The sequence below is a fragment of the Engystomops pustulosus genome, chromosome 3 (genome assembly GCF_040894005.1).
Source record: "Engystomops pustulosus chromosome 3, aEngPut4.maternal, whole genome shotgun sequence".
Lineage (NCBI taxonomy): Eukaryota > Metazoa > Chordata > Amphibia > Anura > Leptodactylidae > Engystomops > Engystomops pustulosus.
The window spans coordinates 169,167,452-169,182,039 of NC_092413.1; the positions used below are offsets into that span (position 1 = coordinate 169,167,452).

Below are 14,588 nucleotides of genomic sequence, written 5' to 3' on the forward strand. Positions count from 1 at the left end.
GTCTTATATAGACAGGTGTGTGCCTTTCCTAATCAAGCCCAATCAGTTTAATTAAACACAGCTGGACTCCAAGGAGTAGAACCATCTCAAGGAGGATCAGGAGATTAGTAAAATATGAGTGTTACAGCAAAGGGACTGAATATTTTTTCCCATGTAATATTTCAGTTTTTCTTGTTTCATAAATTAGCAAAAATATCTACATTTGTTTTTTTTCTGTCAAAATTGATCTTATCAATTGGCTGCAATGAAAAAAAGAGTGAAAAAAGTTGTCTGAAAACTTTCTATACCCACTATATGTACAGTCCATCAATATTCTTTCCTGCATGGATGTACATGTGTAGCCACCTGGACTCTAAGGGTAGTTTCACACTGGTGTGTGTGTTGCGCTTCCATTACGTTTTGTCCCCTTTTTGTCTCTGTGATGCTTCAGTTTTGTCTCCGTGCAAAAAAGGCCGAAGGTTTAACATTGCTTCAAAAACATAATACATGGATTCTCAGCCTCAACAGTAAAAAAAAAAAAAGAAAAAGACGTTTCATCAATTTTTTTGGGACCCATAGACTTCTATTTCCTTCAGTGATCCACGTGATTTCACGTACAACAGATCAAAAACCAAGCCAGTGTGGAAACACCCATTTAACCGAGAATGTGAAAAACAAAGCCAATGTGAAAGAGCCCTAACGCATTATGGAAGACATAGCGAATAACCATCTGCACTACTAAGCTCAGTAACATTGTCAAACATGTTGAAAAATTTCATTGTGTGAAGTGTTACAAGACAAAAGGTCAGAGTGTAAAATGAAAACACCCTATTAATAAAAGGCTACAGTCATTATTTAATCCTGCAGATATTAATATAATTCTGAGAATACTCATTATGAGTCTATCACTGACAGGACATCTTATCAATTCTGTAATGGAACTAGAACTATAAGATGCTTGGCAGGAAATGTACAAAGTTGGAAATTAACTCTTTCTTTCTGTTGCCATTGTGCAATCTACAGCTCAAAATAATTCAACGACAAATGTTATTATTTGTCATAATATATTGATAATACATGATCATAAATTAGCTACAAAATACACCAGGCAATGAAAGAAATCCCTTCCTTGTTCTGTGGATTGACTAGGGTTAAAGGGTCGATAGACCATCAAATGTTTAGTCCCACAAATAGACTTCAATTACTAAGGGTCAATTAAGGGAACCTGTCATCAGTTTATACAATATCAACTCGTTATTAAAGGGGTATTCTCATCTGGGCATTTACGTTTAATTAAATTCATTTAATACATTTGCCATATGTAAACATTTCTTCAATTGGATGTTATTAAAAATGAGAAATTATCTTCACACAGGAACATTTTTTTAATAACACCTAATTGAAGAAATGTTTACATATGGCAGTCTTTTTCTCTGTTGAGTAGAAAACAAAAGCTAATAATTGTACCTGGCTGCCTGCCAAATAAGGCCCCCCGAGTTATAAGGGAGGTGCAGGGAGCGTCTAAGTCATGGATTTATTCTCTGAATTCTTCCTTTCATCTCCCTCCATTACTCCTCCCATCTCAACACATAGACGGCTGTGGTGATCAAATCCAGGCATGCGCACTGCACAGGGGAGACTACACCTCGGCTTCTCTGGCTCCAAGCGCATGCGCCCAGGTGCAGACTATAGTAGCAGTTTACTTTTTTGAGAAAACCAGATATGGTTTCTACATGTTGTAAGTTACAGGAATCTGTGACCTATCAACATGATGATAGGTTCCCTTTAAGATACAAGATATAGAAGAGTCAGAGCGAAAGTACTTTAAATAAGCCTACAAAGATGTGTGGATTACAAAAAAAACTATGCAGTTCATATAGTGCTACCATTATGTAGAATCTAAAAAATGTCTGCATAAGGAATCAAGATCTTACTTACGTAAGCTTATTGTAAGCTCCGTGTGAGAAATATCTGTAGTTGTGGACACACAGGAGATAGATCAGTTTATACTTTTTCTCTTCCCTCCTCGTCTGTGACAAATATTGGAGATCTGTTCCTATGTGCTTATTGTTGTGTTCATGGCAATTTTTATTATACAGTGGGGCACATTTACTTACCCGTCCCGTTGACGCCACCGATCCGGAATGTCCGACAAGGATTCGGAGCTGCCACCATTCACTAAGATCTTGCGTCCGAGTTCCTGCATGTGTCACTTCCCCGCTCATGTCCGCCGGCGTTCACCTGCTTCTTCCCGGTGCATGTGAGTGCTAATCTTGCGACACAAATTAATTTTTAAATTCCGCGTTTTCTCCAAATCAGTCAGGTTGTCTGATGGCCACGGCCCCCGATTTGTGTCGCATGAAAGCTGGCACCGATGCGCCACAATCTGATCGCGTGCACCAAAAAAGGCAAAAAGGAAACGTTTGGGAAACTCGACAAAAATGTGTCCGATGGACCCCTTGTAAATGTGCCCCAGTATTTTTTACTATTGTTAGGTCAAGTTCCTTGCACGCACAGAAGGGTTGTTTTATAATAGAAAACATATTGCTCTATTGTCCATTATAATGATGGAAGTATGAGGGAAGCAGGGTCTTTTGTTTATTAACCATATTTGCTTCAATTATTCTCCTCCTTTACCTTTTAAGGACACAGCACCTTTTCTGTTTTTGTATGTCCATTTTTTACTCCCTAAGCTTTCTTTACTTTTATCTGCAGAGCTACATAAGGGCTTGTTTTTTGTGGGATATATTTTACTTTCTAGAGGGATCATTGAACATGTTGTGCAATGTATAGCAATGCTTTAAAAAAGCTGCAAATGCAGTGAATTGGACTAAAACAGCGATTGCGCCATTTACTTAGAAGTGTGTTTTGTACCGCTTTCACTGTGCAATCCAAATTACATATCCCCATTAATTTTTGGATAAGTAACCCAGTTAAAATACAGTAGCTTAAAAATTCTTTCGGAACAAAATAAAATCTCTTGATTGACCATTGTTTTTATACTTATGTTATTTGTTTTGGGACAAGATGACAATTTGGGAACTGTAAAATATGTTATGGGTGGGAAAATGTTGGAAAATCTGCAATTTGGAAACTTGAACGTCTTTTTCTATTTTGCCTCAAAATCCACTCCAAAACCCTCTTTTCCACAGCATATTATCAGGCGGGTGCAGTCATTCAATGCCTTTCCAAAAAAGAATGCTTTTATTTTCTGCCTTCCTCCTATCAATATGAGGTTTTTCCAAGCAGATTTTGATTTTGTGCTAGGAAATGTGTGAACACGCCCTCAGCAATGTAATTTGTAATGAAACCTATTTACAGATTTTCCCCTCTACCAGTATAAGACACAGCATCACCATTATCCTTATCAGAAAATAAGTCCTAGCACATTTGTTTAGTAGGCACAGGAAGGTACTTTAAAAGGAGATAACCTTGTGAAAGATTAAAAAAAAACATACTAAACTAATCAGCAATACACTAACTCAAAGGTACATATTTGTTCAGCAGTATGGGAAACACACTGGAGTTAACTCTGTTCTAGATCCGATTTCCTAATCTCTACCTTTCAAGTTAATGATTTTGACCTCTCGGTAAATGGAGGAATTTGTGTACTGTAATGAGAGAACATGTTGCCTTGTTAAGAAAATAAGATCAAAATTAGCCTTTACTTCCACATTGGATTCTAAATATTAAGAGCTTATTATATTCCACAGCTCTGATTTATTCAGCACAGCTAAGTTGTAGTTTTCATGATCTGTGGGGGTCTCACCCCCCATTGATCAGCAATTTTGACCCTTCCCTTTGGATAGGGCCTAACTTTTGTTCGTGGGAAAACCCCTTTAAAAGGAACCTGTCACCAGGACCCCTTTTTTTTATCCTCCACCATCTCCCCATAGGCACTTGTATCCACATTTCCAAACCGTTTTTTATAAATACTCTGCCTTATTTAGTTGTAAGGATATTAGACCTGTGTCTCTTGATGTCAGTGTCCCAAGTCAACGGGGTTTGTATACCGAAGAGTGGTTTAGCCCCCATCATCAGCAGATTAAAAAAAAAACCTTCCATCTCCCTCCTCGATACATCATATCAACCAGCCTGCCCCTTCACTCCACTGCTTTCAGACTGCGGCAGGAAATTCTCATGCCTGCGTGGTCAGCTTACTCTTGCGGACATGTTCAGAACAAGTGGAACCAGTCGCCCTCTCTCTGCTTTCATGTGTGCATGCGCCGCACTACATTTGCGGTTGCTAGTGTATCAAGAAGTTAGATGGGAGGTTTTTTTTAAAAAAAATCTGCTGCTGACAGAACGGTTTCCCGACAATTGAAGGGTAACTGCTCCTCAGTACTCACACCCCTGGGACTTGGGACATCAAGAGACACAGGTATTCCTTGATAGCAGGTAACTTTACAACTAATTTTATTAAAAAAAATATATTTTTTCTATTTTCCATGCCATATGGGCTCAGACCAGAGTGCAGAGACCACCAAAAATTACATTGAAAAGTGGTCTTCTAGAGAGGTGGTCTTCTCCAAGAAGACAACTGTTATAACTAATGTATAATCAACCAGCATAAAACTGATCTCCTACATTTAGCACTTAGTATCCAGATGAAGACATGTCATGACCCACATCCCGGAGCTCCCTGTACAGATAACAAGTACTTTATTACAAAGTAATGATCTGCTTATAAGAAAACTCGTGAAACTTAGTAACATTTTTACATCCCTTGTAAGTAACTGCACATTTACTCCTTGAGTGAAATTCTTCATAGCTCTATATGCCCTTGAAAGGGCATAAAGGTTTTACAAGTTAATAGAAAATACCATCCAAATGTGAACCATAATGGAAGCAGATCTCTTTCTCAGCAGGAGCAGGGTGATAGATATGAATAATTGGCTAAAAGGGGGGTGAATAGATGATCTATGAAATGTTCCCATCTGCTCATTGCCTTTTACAATGCATACCTGGGATGGACATGTATGTTTCCAATTAGAACAACTTCATAAACATATGACATGTCAGCCTATATAATAAATGACCTGGGGAAGCTGCCAATAGCCACACAGATTTCCTGGAGGGAGACTGCTGGGGCATATACCCTAAGGTGCCCCATTGGGCCAGATCTTTTACTTTAGCTAAGGCATCTACAATGTATGTTTTCTTGTGGTTGCAAATATTAAAAATGCCATATCGGTCATAACAAAGTAATTAACAAATGCCTTATTCTCCTGGTACATTTCAGGAAACCTGGAATCTAACTGCCTGCTATATGTAACAGAGTAGAGATAATAGTAAACATTGTAATATTCTTCATTGAGTAAAGCACATTCTCCGTGCCAGAAGGCTTACAGATACACTGCTCACTGCAGGAGAAAGAGAAGAATACAGAAGTCTGTTTACTTCAAACAAGTTAGTAGGGTAATAATTATAGTTATTAATCCATAACTAGAGAGAATTTCCTATGATGCTTCAGTTCTCTAAAGAGATAAGACTGTCCAGGGACTGTCTGTAAAGAGTTAAGTCATTAGGAACATTATCAGGTTCCTTTATCTCTCAGATGTCAGTGGATACAGAACAAAACTGCTTAAATAAGGAAGAAAGGCAGAGGGAAATGAAGGACACAGGAACAGATTTAATCAAATATATTACAAAGCACTCTTCATTTATAAAATGTAGTCAAAAGTTTAGATACACATTAAGTTGTGTAGACAAAAAAAGATCTTCAGTGTTGTTCAAAAAAGTCTAACGTTACATGACCGGTGGTCACATTGGGGCAGATTTATCAAGCTGTCTGAAAGTCAGAATATTCTTAGTTGCCCATGGGAACCAATCACAGCCCCCCTTTAAAATATTCATGAGCACTGATAAAATAAAAAAGCTGAGCTAATTGTTTGCCATAGGCAACTAAGAATAATCTGACTTTTAGACGGCTGGATAAATCTGCCCCATTATATTTATTATAAGACAGACCAACCTGCTGAATGACTTCTGGATGTTTGCTCAATGGTGCTTGTAATGTCTCCTCGAAGGATATTCCACTGTCCCATTATGGCTTGTACATTATTTTTAATAGTGTTTTGTTCTGACTGAAGAAGTCTTAAAAATGATCGACTCTTCCTTAAAAGTGTCTCTTGTTTGGCAGCTTTCTCCCTGTGAATAAAACAATGTGTGGTTTTATGTTAGTGCAATCCAAGTTTTATACAAAGCCAGCAAATACGCACGTTCAATGATGAGCTTGAGGGGCTTCATCACGTACACCCCATCTGTAAATAAAACTTAATTATGACTCCAATAAGTTAACCACTTCCAACCTCTACAATTTCTAATTACATTTGGGATTTGTTACATTCTAAATAGAAAGCAATTCTGATCCTGGATTTATGGGTAACCTACAACAGCTATTCACCAGTATAACCTAAGGGTGCCACTTGTGCTGCGGCCTCCTCTGTAGCGGGTGCTTCTAGGCTTTACTCTCCGTGCAGACACCTGATGAAATACTCCACGACAATCATACTGCACCTACAACCTACAAATATTCTCAAAGCAAGTAGAGCTTGTATTTTATTCTGTTATTCCCACTGCTCCTTTTAGAAAATGTATAGAATACAGCTTACACTGTTGTACTTAATGCAAAATTATACATCAAATCTGCTAAGATACTCCTGTCTAGTACTACTGGGTATGACACAATGTTCTTGTTTTATAATATCTTGCATCGCCAGAAATAGCAACTATTTTCCCCACCTTGATATAAAAAGGGTGTGAATGTGCATGAAGGGGACTTCAAATTAATTTGATTAATTAGAATTAATTTGCATCGGATAAACTGTAAGGTCCTGAGCCTCTCGCCTCACCTCCTCTGGCCCCATAACATACTGCCAGTAGAAAGGACACAAAGTACAATCTACTCAGCTCCTTCTGCTCTATAACATGCTGCCTGTGGATAGGGCACCATAAACAATTTGCTTAACTCCTCCTGTTCTATAATATACAAAATGCAGAGTGTAATGGCTTGCAGGATGGGGCATTACAAACCAATTCACTCTAGTTGGCCTCCTGGTGAGCTAATGAAGTCTGGCCAACTCTGTTAAACCAAACTAGTAGTGTAGATTTGTACCATGTAAGCCATGGGGAGAAGAGTGAAGACATCAGGCGATACCGTTTTAAGGCTAGCTGAGTACATTTGATGGTAAGCTTGGTCACACTAGGCAGTGATCATGAAAGGATATTAAAAAAAACTTTAAAAACAACAGATTGATAAACACAGGGACATCTTATTTACAAAAGGACGTCAATAAACACACAGAGAAATCTGAACAACAGAGTGGTGTGCAAAAGAACAAAGGTCCATTCCATGTTTACAAAAAATAATCTTACATTTATTCAAGAAAAAAACACCAATAAAAACATTTAAAATTGCACGTGTAAAGATACGTGCTACAATGGGGGACTGGTTATGATGCCACCGGTCGTATTCCCCGAGACACACAGAGAACCTGTGAGGGGAGGGGAGAGCTCCGGCTCTCATCTGCTTGTGGCCTACAGGGCAGAGGTAGAAGGTCATGAAGCTAGCATGAATGTTAAGACCACTTTGTAAGGTGTTGACTCCCATTCTTTCCTTTCCCTCTGTGTCCTAAAATGTCCCATTAAAATAGTTATCTTAAAATGTCTGATTAAAATAGTAATCTGCAAATTTGAATATAGAGACTTGGTTTATGTTTATCATCCCTGTCTCCATGTGTGATCTCTGGCTGCTGCCACTATCCAAGTCCTTCACTTTACCATCTACCCAGGAGTCCTACACTACATGTACACTGAGAATGCCCCATGGGGAACCCTTCACTACACTGACCACATTGAGGCTTCCCTCTCTTCTTGTAACCCTCACTGGCCCCTTACAGGTGTGCATGAGGCCTGTTCACCAGGACCAAGCCACCCGTGTTGCTTGGCTGTTCTCCAAAGAAGCCACTCGGGTACCAGGGAATCCATCTTCTCCCACATCTAAGGTAAGGCTACAGTTCAAGAGTAATTCTCCTACACTCTATACATGACATCTATTATAATAATAATGCTTTTTTTATAAAATGCACACAGATTGTGCAGCGCTGCACAGAGTTTGCCAGATCGGTCCCTGTCCCCATGGGGCTCACATTCTAAACAATTATTTATTTCTCAGATTCAGGTATGGCAATTTAGTTTCTATAATTGACCCAATTATTATATTCTGTTGGAATGTGACTTTTGGAAACTGAATGCATTCATATCTATCCCCCTGTCCTGTGACTTCAAAGACTATCATCAATAAGCACCTTGTACTGGGACTGACCATCATATATAGGAGATAACAATGCTTTCATGTTATCCACCAACAAAAGCACAACAATGTACGACTAATACGTCCATTACACACAATGTAGTTTTATTTTTCACGTGTTCAAATCACTTAAAGAAATCACACATTTTACACGTTACTCGGCAAACTTCAGAACAGCAGAAAGTGTGTGTCACGGGGCAGAGCGCCAGGCAATCGCATGGCATGTGGCCGCCAGATGAAATCAGGTTTCAGGTTCTGTTTCTGACAGCGGTCCTTATCTCTATTTCATGTCAAGCTTTTGAACACTCACTATAGTCTACCACTCCCTTATTTAGGGAAATATGTTGGTGTGTGCTGATATGAGAATCCCCATCAAAAACATATGTAGGCTCCAGCCCGATGAATACAGATCGTCTGTGTGATCTTTGTGGGAGAGGGGGAAAAAAAACCTCAGTGCTTTTCATAAGAGAAAGTTCATCTTTAGAGTAAATTCACTACATCAAAGTAGCTGCAGACAAAACAAGAAAGAGATGTGGTAAAATAGATTCACTAGATAAAAGAAGCTATGAAATAATAATAACATGTAATTACTGCCATGTCTCTACTGAAACTGAGCGCAGCGCTGTATATAGAATATCCATTACCGCCATAGAGCTGTCACTTCTGTTCTGACAGCCTAGTACACTGAGGAAAACTACCAAAATACAGTCTACCCTCTCTGAGGGAAGGTGATATCACTGATGTTTGGGAGCAGGTCAGAAAAGGGGGCAAAATTTAGAGTAAAAAAAATGTTGTTCCTATTATTTATGAGTAGAGATGAGTGAATTATCTGTCAATTAGGTACATATATGGCGTTTTTAAGGCATCAAATCAGAATACTTCCTGATTTGCTTTAGATTAATCTTATATACCGCACAGATTATAGTAAATGTGGTTGACCAGGACTTTCCAGCCATGGCCCACCCTGTTCCTTACCCCCTGAAAAGACTGAAAAGTCTCAATTTCCATGCTGTGTGTCAGACACTTCGTTTTTATCATGCCTTCTACGCCAAAAAGGCAGGTACAAAATCCAATAATAATTTTTTTTGTTTTCATACAGCAGACGCACAATTAACTACTAAGATCTCTATGTACAAATATGCACGCCCCATGCATGCTGCGGCTGATACATTAAGAGGTGTAGGCCTGTCGGTTGGCCTACATCACCTGGTGTATCGGATCTGGTGTAGTCTGTGGACAAATGTTTGCAGGTTTTTAAAAAGCACGCAGACAAGGGCAGGAGCAGCCGTACCCCTCCACACCTCATTGTGGCCCCTCGGTGCTTCTATGCCAGAAACACGTGTAGAAGCACAGGAGGTGAGCACTCTAGGATCATCAGCTGGTTAAACTGAACTGCTCACATATTTTATAGATTTGCACTATTTAAGTTCTCCATCACCACATTTTCCCCTGTTGAACTAATAGCACCCTAAGTTAGAGTATGAAATGTCCTTCTTTAAAATAACCTCTTTTATGTGAAATTTCACATTACCTATAAAAGTATTACTTCAGACGCCCTCTATCTTTTGGTGTTATATTAAAGATTCTCATCTTTTCGATTGCTTGTAGTTCTTTGATATAGAGAAGTGGAGGTACAAGCAGTTAAGGTTATAGCTAGAAAGATTCTATTCCTGTCTCGCTAATTGTCTGTATCCCTGGTTCTGTAAATCACAGATAATAATCCTTATGCAATCTGAAAGACAAGATACTTATCTTTAAAGTGACACCATAAGCATGTGTCTAGGCAATAGGGAAACGGAGATAGGTGTGTCTTAAGTGACACTCCCCCTGCAGCCTCTAAACTTGCATCATATCAGGCAAAATAGGACCGTTCTCTGCTAATTTTCACTTTCATAACTTTTGAGGAGATTTCTTATGGGTAAAGGGTGGAGATTTCTAGCGTGGAGAATGCTAGAAAGGATATTTCATACCCTACCTGAGGGGGCTAGTAGTTTAATGGGGTAAATATGGTTACAGTGTCCCATTAAAGTCAATACCCTGGGCCATTGTGGGCAACTACAATGTGCTAACAGTAGTTAAAACTTCTCGTCCCGAGTTCTAGTAAAAAGAGCAGCTCTGAAGCAAAAATGCAGCTGAGGAGGAGGGTGATTTGTGAGCAATATTACGGGAGCTGTGGTGGGTACTTCATATGCAGAGACATGTATCATATAAATTTGGACCTTCTAGTTTGAGAAATGAAACTTTTTACGGTTCACGGAACAAGTGTTTTTTTTTTTTTGCTTAGCGAAAGTCTGAAAATCATTGCTGAATGGGGGTTTTACCATAACTAGAATAACATTCTGCGAGATAATAAATGTCACTTGTGGGTAATTGAGAACAGAAACAGATATGCAGTGAAATCTGAAGTTTACCCTAAAGCACAAAGTTATAAAGCCGGACTATAAACCTCAGACTGCATGGAAAGCATTATGCGCATTAAATTGTGTATATTCTATTTTTATGATGTAGAAACTCCACTATATTCTCGCTCACTGGGCTATTAGCTCTTCGCGGCTTGAATATTGCAGGAGATACACCAAGGTCTTTTCATTAATAAGCACTTTCTTCCTAAAGACCTGGACCATAATTACCAAATCTGGTTTCTATATCCACTTCTTATGGATTTGTGCACATGAAATGCGTGTGAGAGGTTCTTTACGTTATGATCAAACACAATCCCGAAGTTTTTCAACTTGAGCTGAACCCTGGAACATAGTCCCTTTTCGAGAGATTAATGGTAAAGCTTTGCCCTTATAACCATAGAGATTGCTAGGACAACCGTGATATTTTCTATGGCATGACAAGCTAAAAATACTTCCAGCCTTCCCGCATTATTGGTAAATTTTATGGCTTGTGTCTGCCAGGAGGACTCACAATTTACACAGACGCATACTAAAAGGGACTATAATTTATGTTGCACTACAAAGCCTGCTCATGGGATCTCTTACCATAACAGATGCTGTTGGTCTTGTGCCGTTCTTACTGCTTGTTGGCAAGTTGTAAGCTCCGTTGTCAAAACCTGAAGTTCATCTTCCTTTTCCTTCAGTTGCAATAAAACTATCTGTAGCCTGTAAAAAAATATAATTCATTATATTTTTAGGTAAATAAAAAAGCACAATTGAACACAGTTAAAATTCCATATTCGGAAAACTTAAAGGAAATCTGCTCTCAAAATGAAGCCTGATAAACCAGTGACACTTGCTCATAGACCCAAGCAGCGTGACTGTGGTAATCTTCTTATATTTGTTATCCATGGCCTCCTTCCATCTAAAATAAACTTTTTAAATTTTGCTAATGAGGTGTTATTAACAGGGCCCATCCGTGCTGAAGATTCAGAAGCTGTTACACGGTCTTCCCCTCCCTCTTCCTGCTGTAATCTCTCACAGTGGGAGGGTGTTATGTGCTCCTGCGCTGTGTAACAGCCAGTGAAGCTACAGACTATTAGCATAATTTTAAAAGCTGATTTTTGAAAGAAGGAGGCTATGGATAACAAATAGAAGAAGATTACCACAGTACTTGTATCTATGAATAAGTGCCCCTGTTTTATCATGCTCAATTTTGATGGTAGATTTCCTTTAAATTGGAGTGGTCACAAGAATTTAAAACAATAGTAAATGTCGTTATGGATCCCCTCTGGTCCATAAAGAAGGTGTTTGTAAAAAATCCTAATGCTTACCTAATGATGTTATTGTTATTATTATTATTATTATTACAGGGTTTATCCGTGGAAACTAGCAGCACCCACAAGTAGGGTATGAAATAGCTTCCTCATTTCCTCCTTTATGTTAAAACTAGTGAGGAATGGACTCAATTTTCCAGTTTGCATTAGGGTTCAGCCAGGTGACCCAGACATATTGCTGGATTGGTGGCTGTACACCCAATCCAACAAATTGACGCACCTAACAACTAACTATGGCTATGATTGGCTAGAGCAAGACACGTTTACCTAAAAAAAGGTAACCTCCCAAGTCATGTGAAAATGAGCTGACAAGAGCTAAAAGGCAGATTTCGGAGCATCACATGGGAAATTCATATCTCCTCAAACCAAGTCCTCGGTGCCATGTTACAATTTAAATCAGATTTATGGTTCAGAGAGCTATAGAACCAGAGATACAGACAGTGAATTGGATCTTTATCTGCAGCTTGCATACCCAACGCTATGAGGAAGATTTATAAATACAGGCGGTCCCTTACTTAAGGACACCCGACTTACAGACAAGCCCTAGTTACAGACGGACCCCTCTGCCCACTGTGACCTCTGGTGAAGCTCTCTGGATGCTTTACTATAGTCCCAGATTGCAATGATCAGCTGTAAGATGTCTGTAATGAAGCTTTATTGATAATTCTTGGTCCAATTACACCAAAAATTTTGAAACTCCGATTGTCACTGGGGCAAAAGAAAAAAAATTGTCTAGAACTTCCATTATAAAATATACAGTTTCGACTTACATACAAATTCAACTTAAGAACAAACCTCCAGACCCTATCTTGTATGTAACCCGGGGACTGCCTGTAGTGTCGTCAATAGACTGATGCAGAGTTAGACTCTACAGTCTTATTCTATGTCAGATAAATAATGCTGGATGATGTATCTAGAGTAGTTTAGAAGTATGGAGTATACTTTAGACCAGTTATTAGTTTAGTTTAGTACACGCCGACATTTTCTGACGCCCACTTCTGAAATCACGCCCCTTAATAATAATAATAATAATAATTCCTTTATTTATATAGCGCACACAGATTACTCAGCGCTGCACGGAGCTTGCCAAATCAGTCCCTGTCCCCATGGGGCTCACAATCTAATCAACCTACCAGTATGTTTTGAAGTGTGGGAGGAAACCGAAGGACCCGAAAGAAACCCACGCAAACAGAGAGAAGATACAAACTTCAGTACCGGCACTGACTCAGTTAACACAATGCTGGCGGAGCGGTCTAGCGGGCAGATGGGAAGTCCTTGCATCATATTTTGCATAATGCAAGGACTCCCCTACTGTACAAGGTGTGCAGTATGTGGGATCATGAACATTCAATAATTCTGCTTTTCCTAAACATGTAAATAAATAAAACAACAAACAGCTTGATATATTATTTTTGAAAATTCTGCAATACAGAAGTTCACTTGTTACAGAAAACTTCTTCAGAGCTAAAGCAAAGGAAAACTACGCACAAAGAACCTAAAGGAGTTTATTCACATTGGTTGGATCCCGTGGCCTCCCAGCTGTTCCTGTGTTATATCAGTTATCATTCTGCAGCAGCTGGAAAGCTACAGGTTACCAGAATAATTGGTTTCACTTTAGCCATTTTCCCAATCCCCGGATGAAAAAAAACATTTCCTCCAAAGAGAACAAAAAGATCTCTAGTAAATAAGTAAGTGGCCTCACCCATTCTGTCAAAGTAACCTTCTTGTTTAATGCTTTTTTATACTTGGTTTTATAACTGCAGTGGGAAGTGGATGTAGTGGATTTTTTTTATGGGTCAGTCACTTTTTTTCCTTTTCTATATGTTAAAGGGAACCTCTGTTTTTAGAACCTTTTCTTTTCAAATGAGCCTATTGCAAATAAAACAAAACATGAAGCATCTTTGTAAAATAATTTAGAATTTTTCCATTAACAATATTCATCAGCTACCAACATAGAAAAGGTGATAAACGTATAAATGGTGAGACACGGCACAAGGGCACCAGAGTATTCTGTGAGATTGGAGCAGCAGAGAGCATGAGTTACTGCCACTCACTGTTTGTAGCAGCGATGGGGAACCATCAAGAGATCCAAACTACAACCAAAACCAACTTTGGTGGTTGCCCAACCAACTAAAACCCACTTTATTTTTCACAAAGTATCAACAAGGCAATTTAAGCACAACCTATTGCTCCCTGCTCCGTCACAGGTTTCAATCATATCTGCGTCCTGAGGTGCCAATGATGGATCATTGCTATGGCAGCCCTGAGGCCCGATGGGTTGACAGCAATAAATGACTGTTAGATGTTAGACGGTGAACGCTGTAAAAAAAAAAGTAAAAAAAAAAACCTCACAAAAATTATTTTCACATTAGACTTCAAAAAAACTGAAAAAATGGTGATCAAAAAGTAATATTCACCCCGATGTGATACCAATAAACAGTGCAAATTGTCCTGCAAAAAACACCTCTGTAAAAAAAAAAGTTAAAATGTTTTGCCCAATAATACACAGCAATACAAAAACAAGCAAATTTCTCACAAAATGAGTGCTATATTCTGCAAAACAAATTGGTATCACCG

At 38.8% G+C, this 14,588-nt stretch overlaps 1 protein-coding gene across 2 annotated transcripts in view; it reads right to left on the minus strand.

Annotated features, from left to right (window-relative positions):
- The window catches only part of LEKR1 (leucine, glutamate and lysine rich 1), a 109,828-nt gene that overhangs the window by 56,185 nt on the left and 39,055 nt on the right, over nucleotides 1–14,588 (minus strand). For both annotated transcript variants that reach the window (XM_072142944.1, XM_072142943.1), the window contains exons 5-6: nucleotides 11,281–11,400; nucleotides 5,954–6,129 (exon numbers count right to left, since the gene is read on the minus strand). In XM_072142944.1, coding sequence (XP_071999045.1) covers nucleotides 5,954–6,129; nucleotides 11,281–11,400 — 296 coding nt within the window. The remainder of the gene's footprint in view (nucleotides 1–5,953; nucleotides 6,130–11,280; nucleotides 11,401–14,588) is intronic.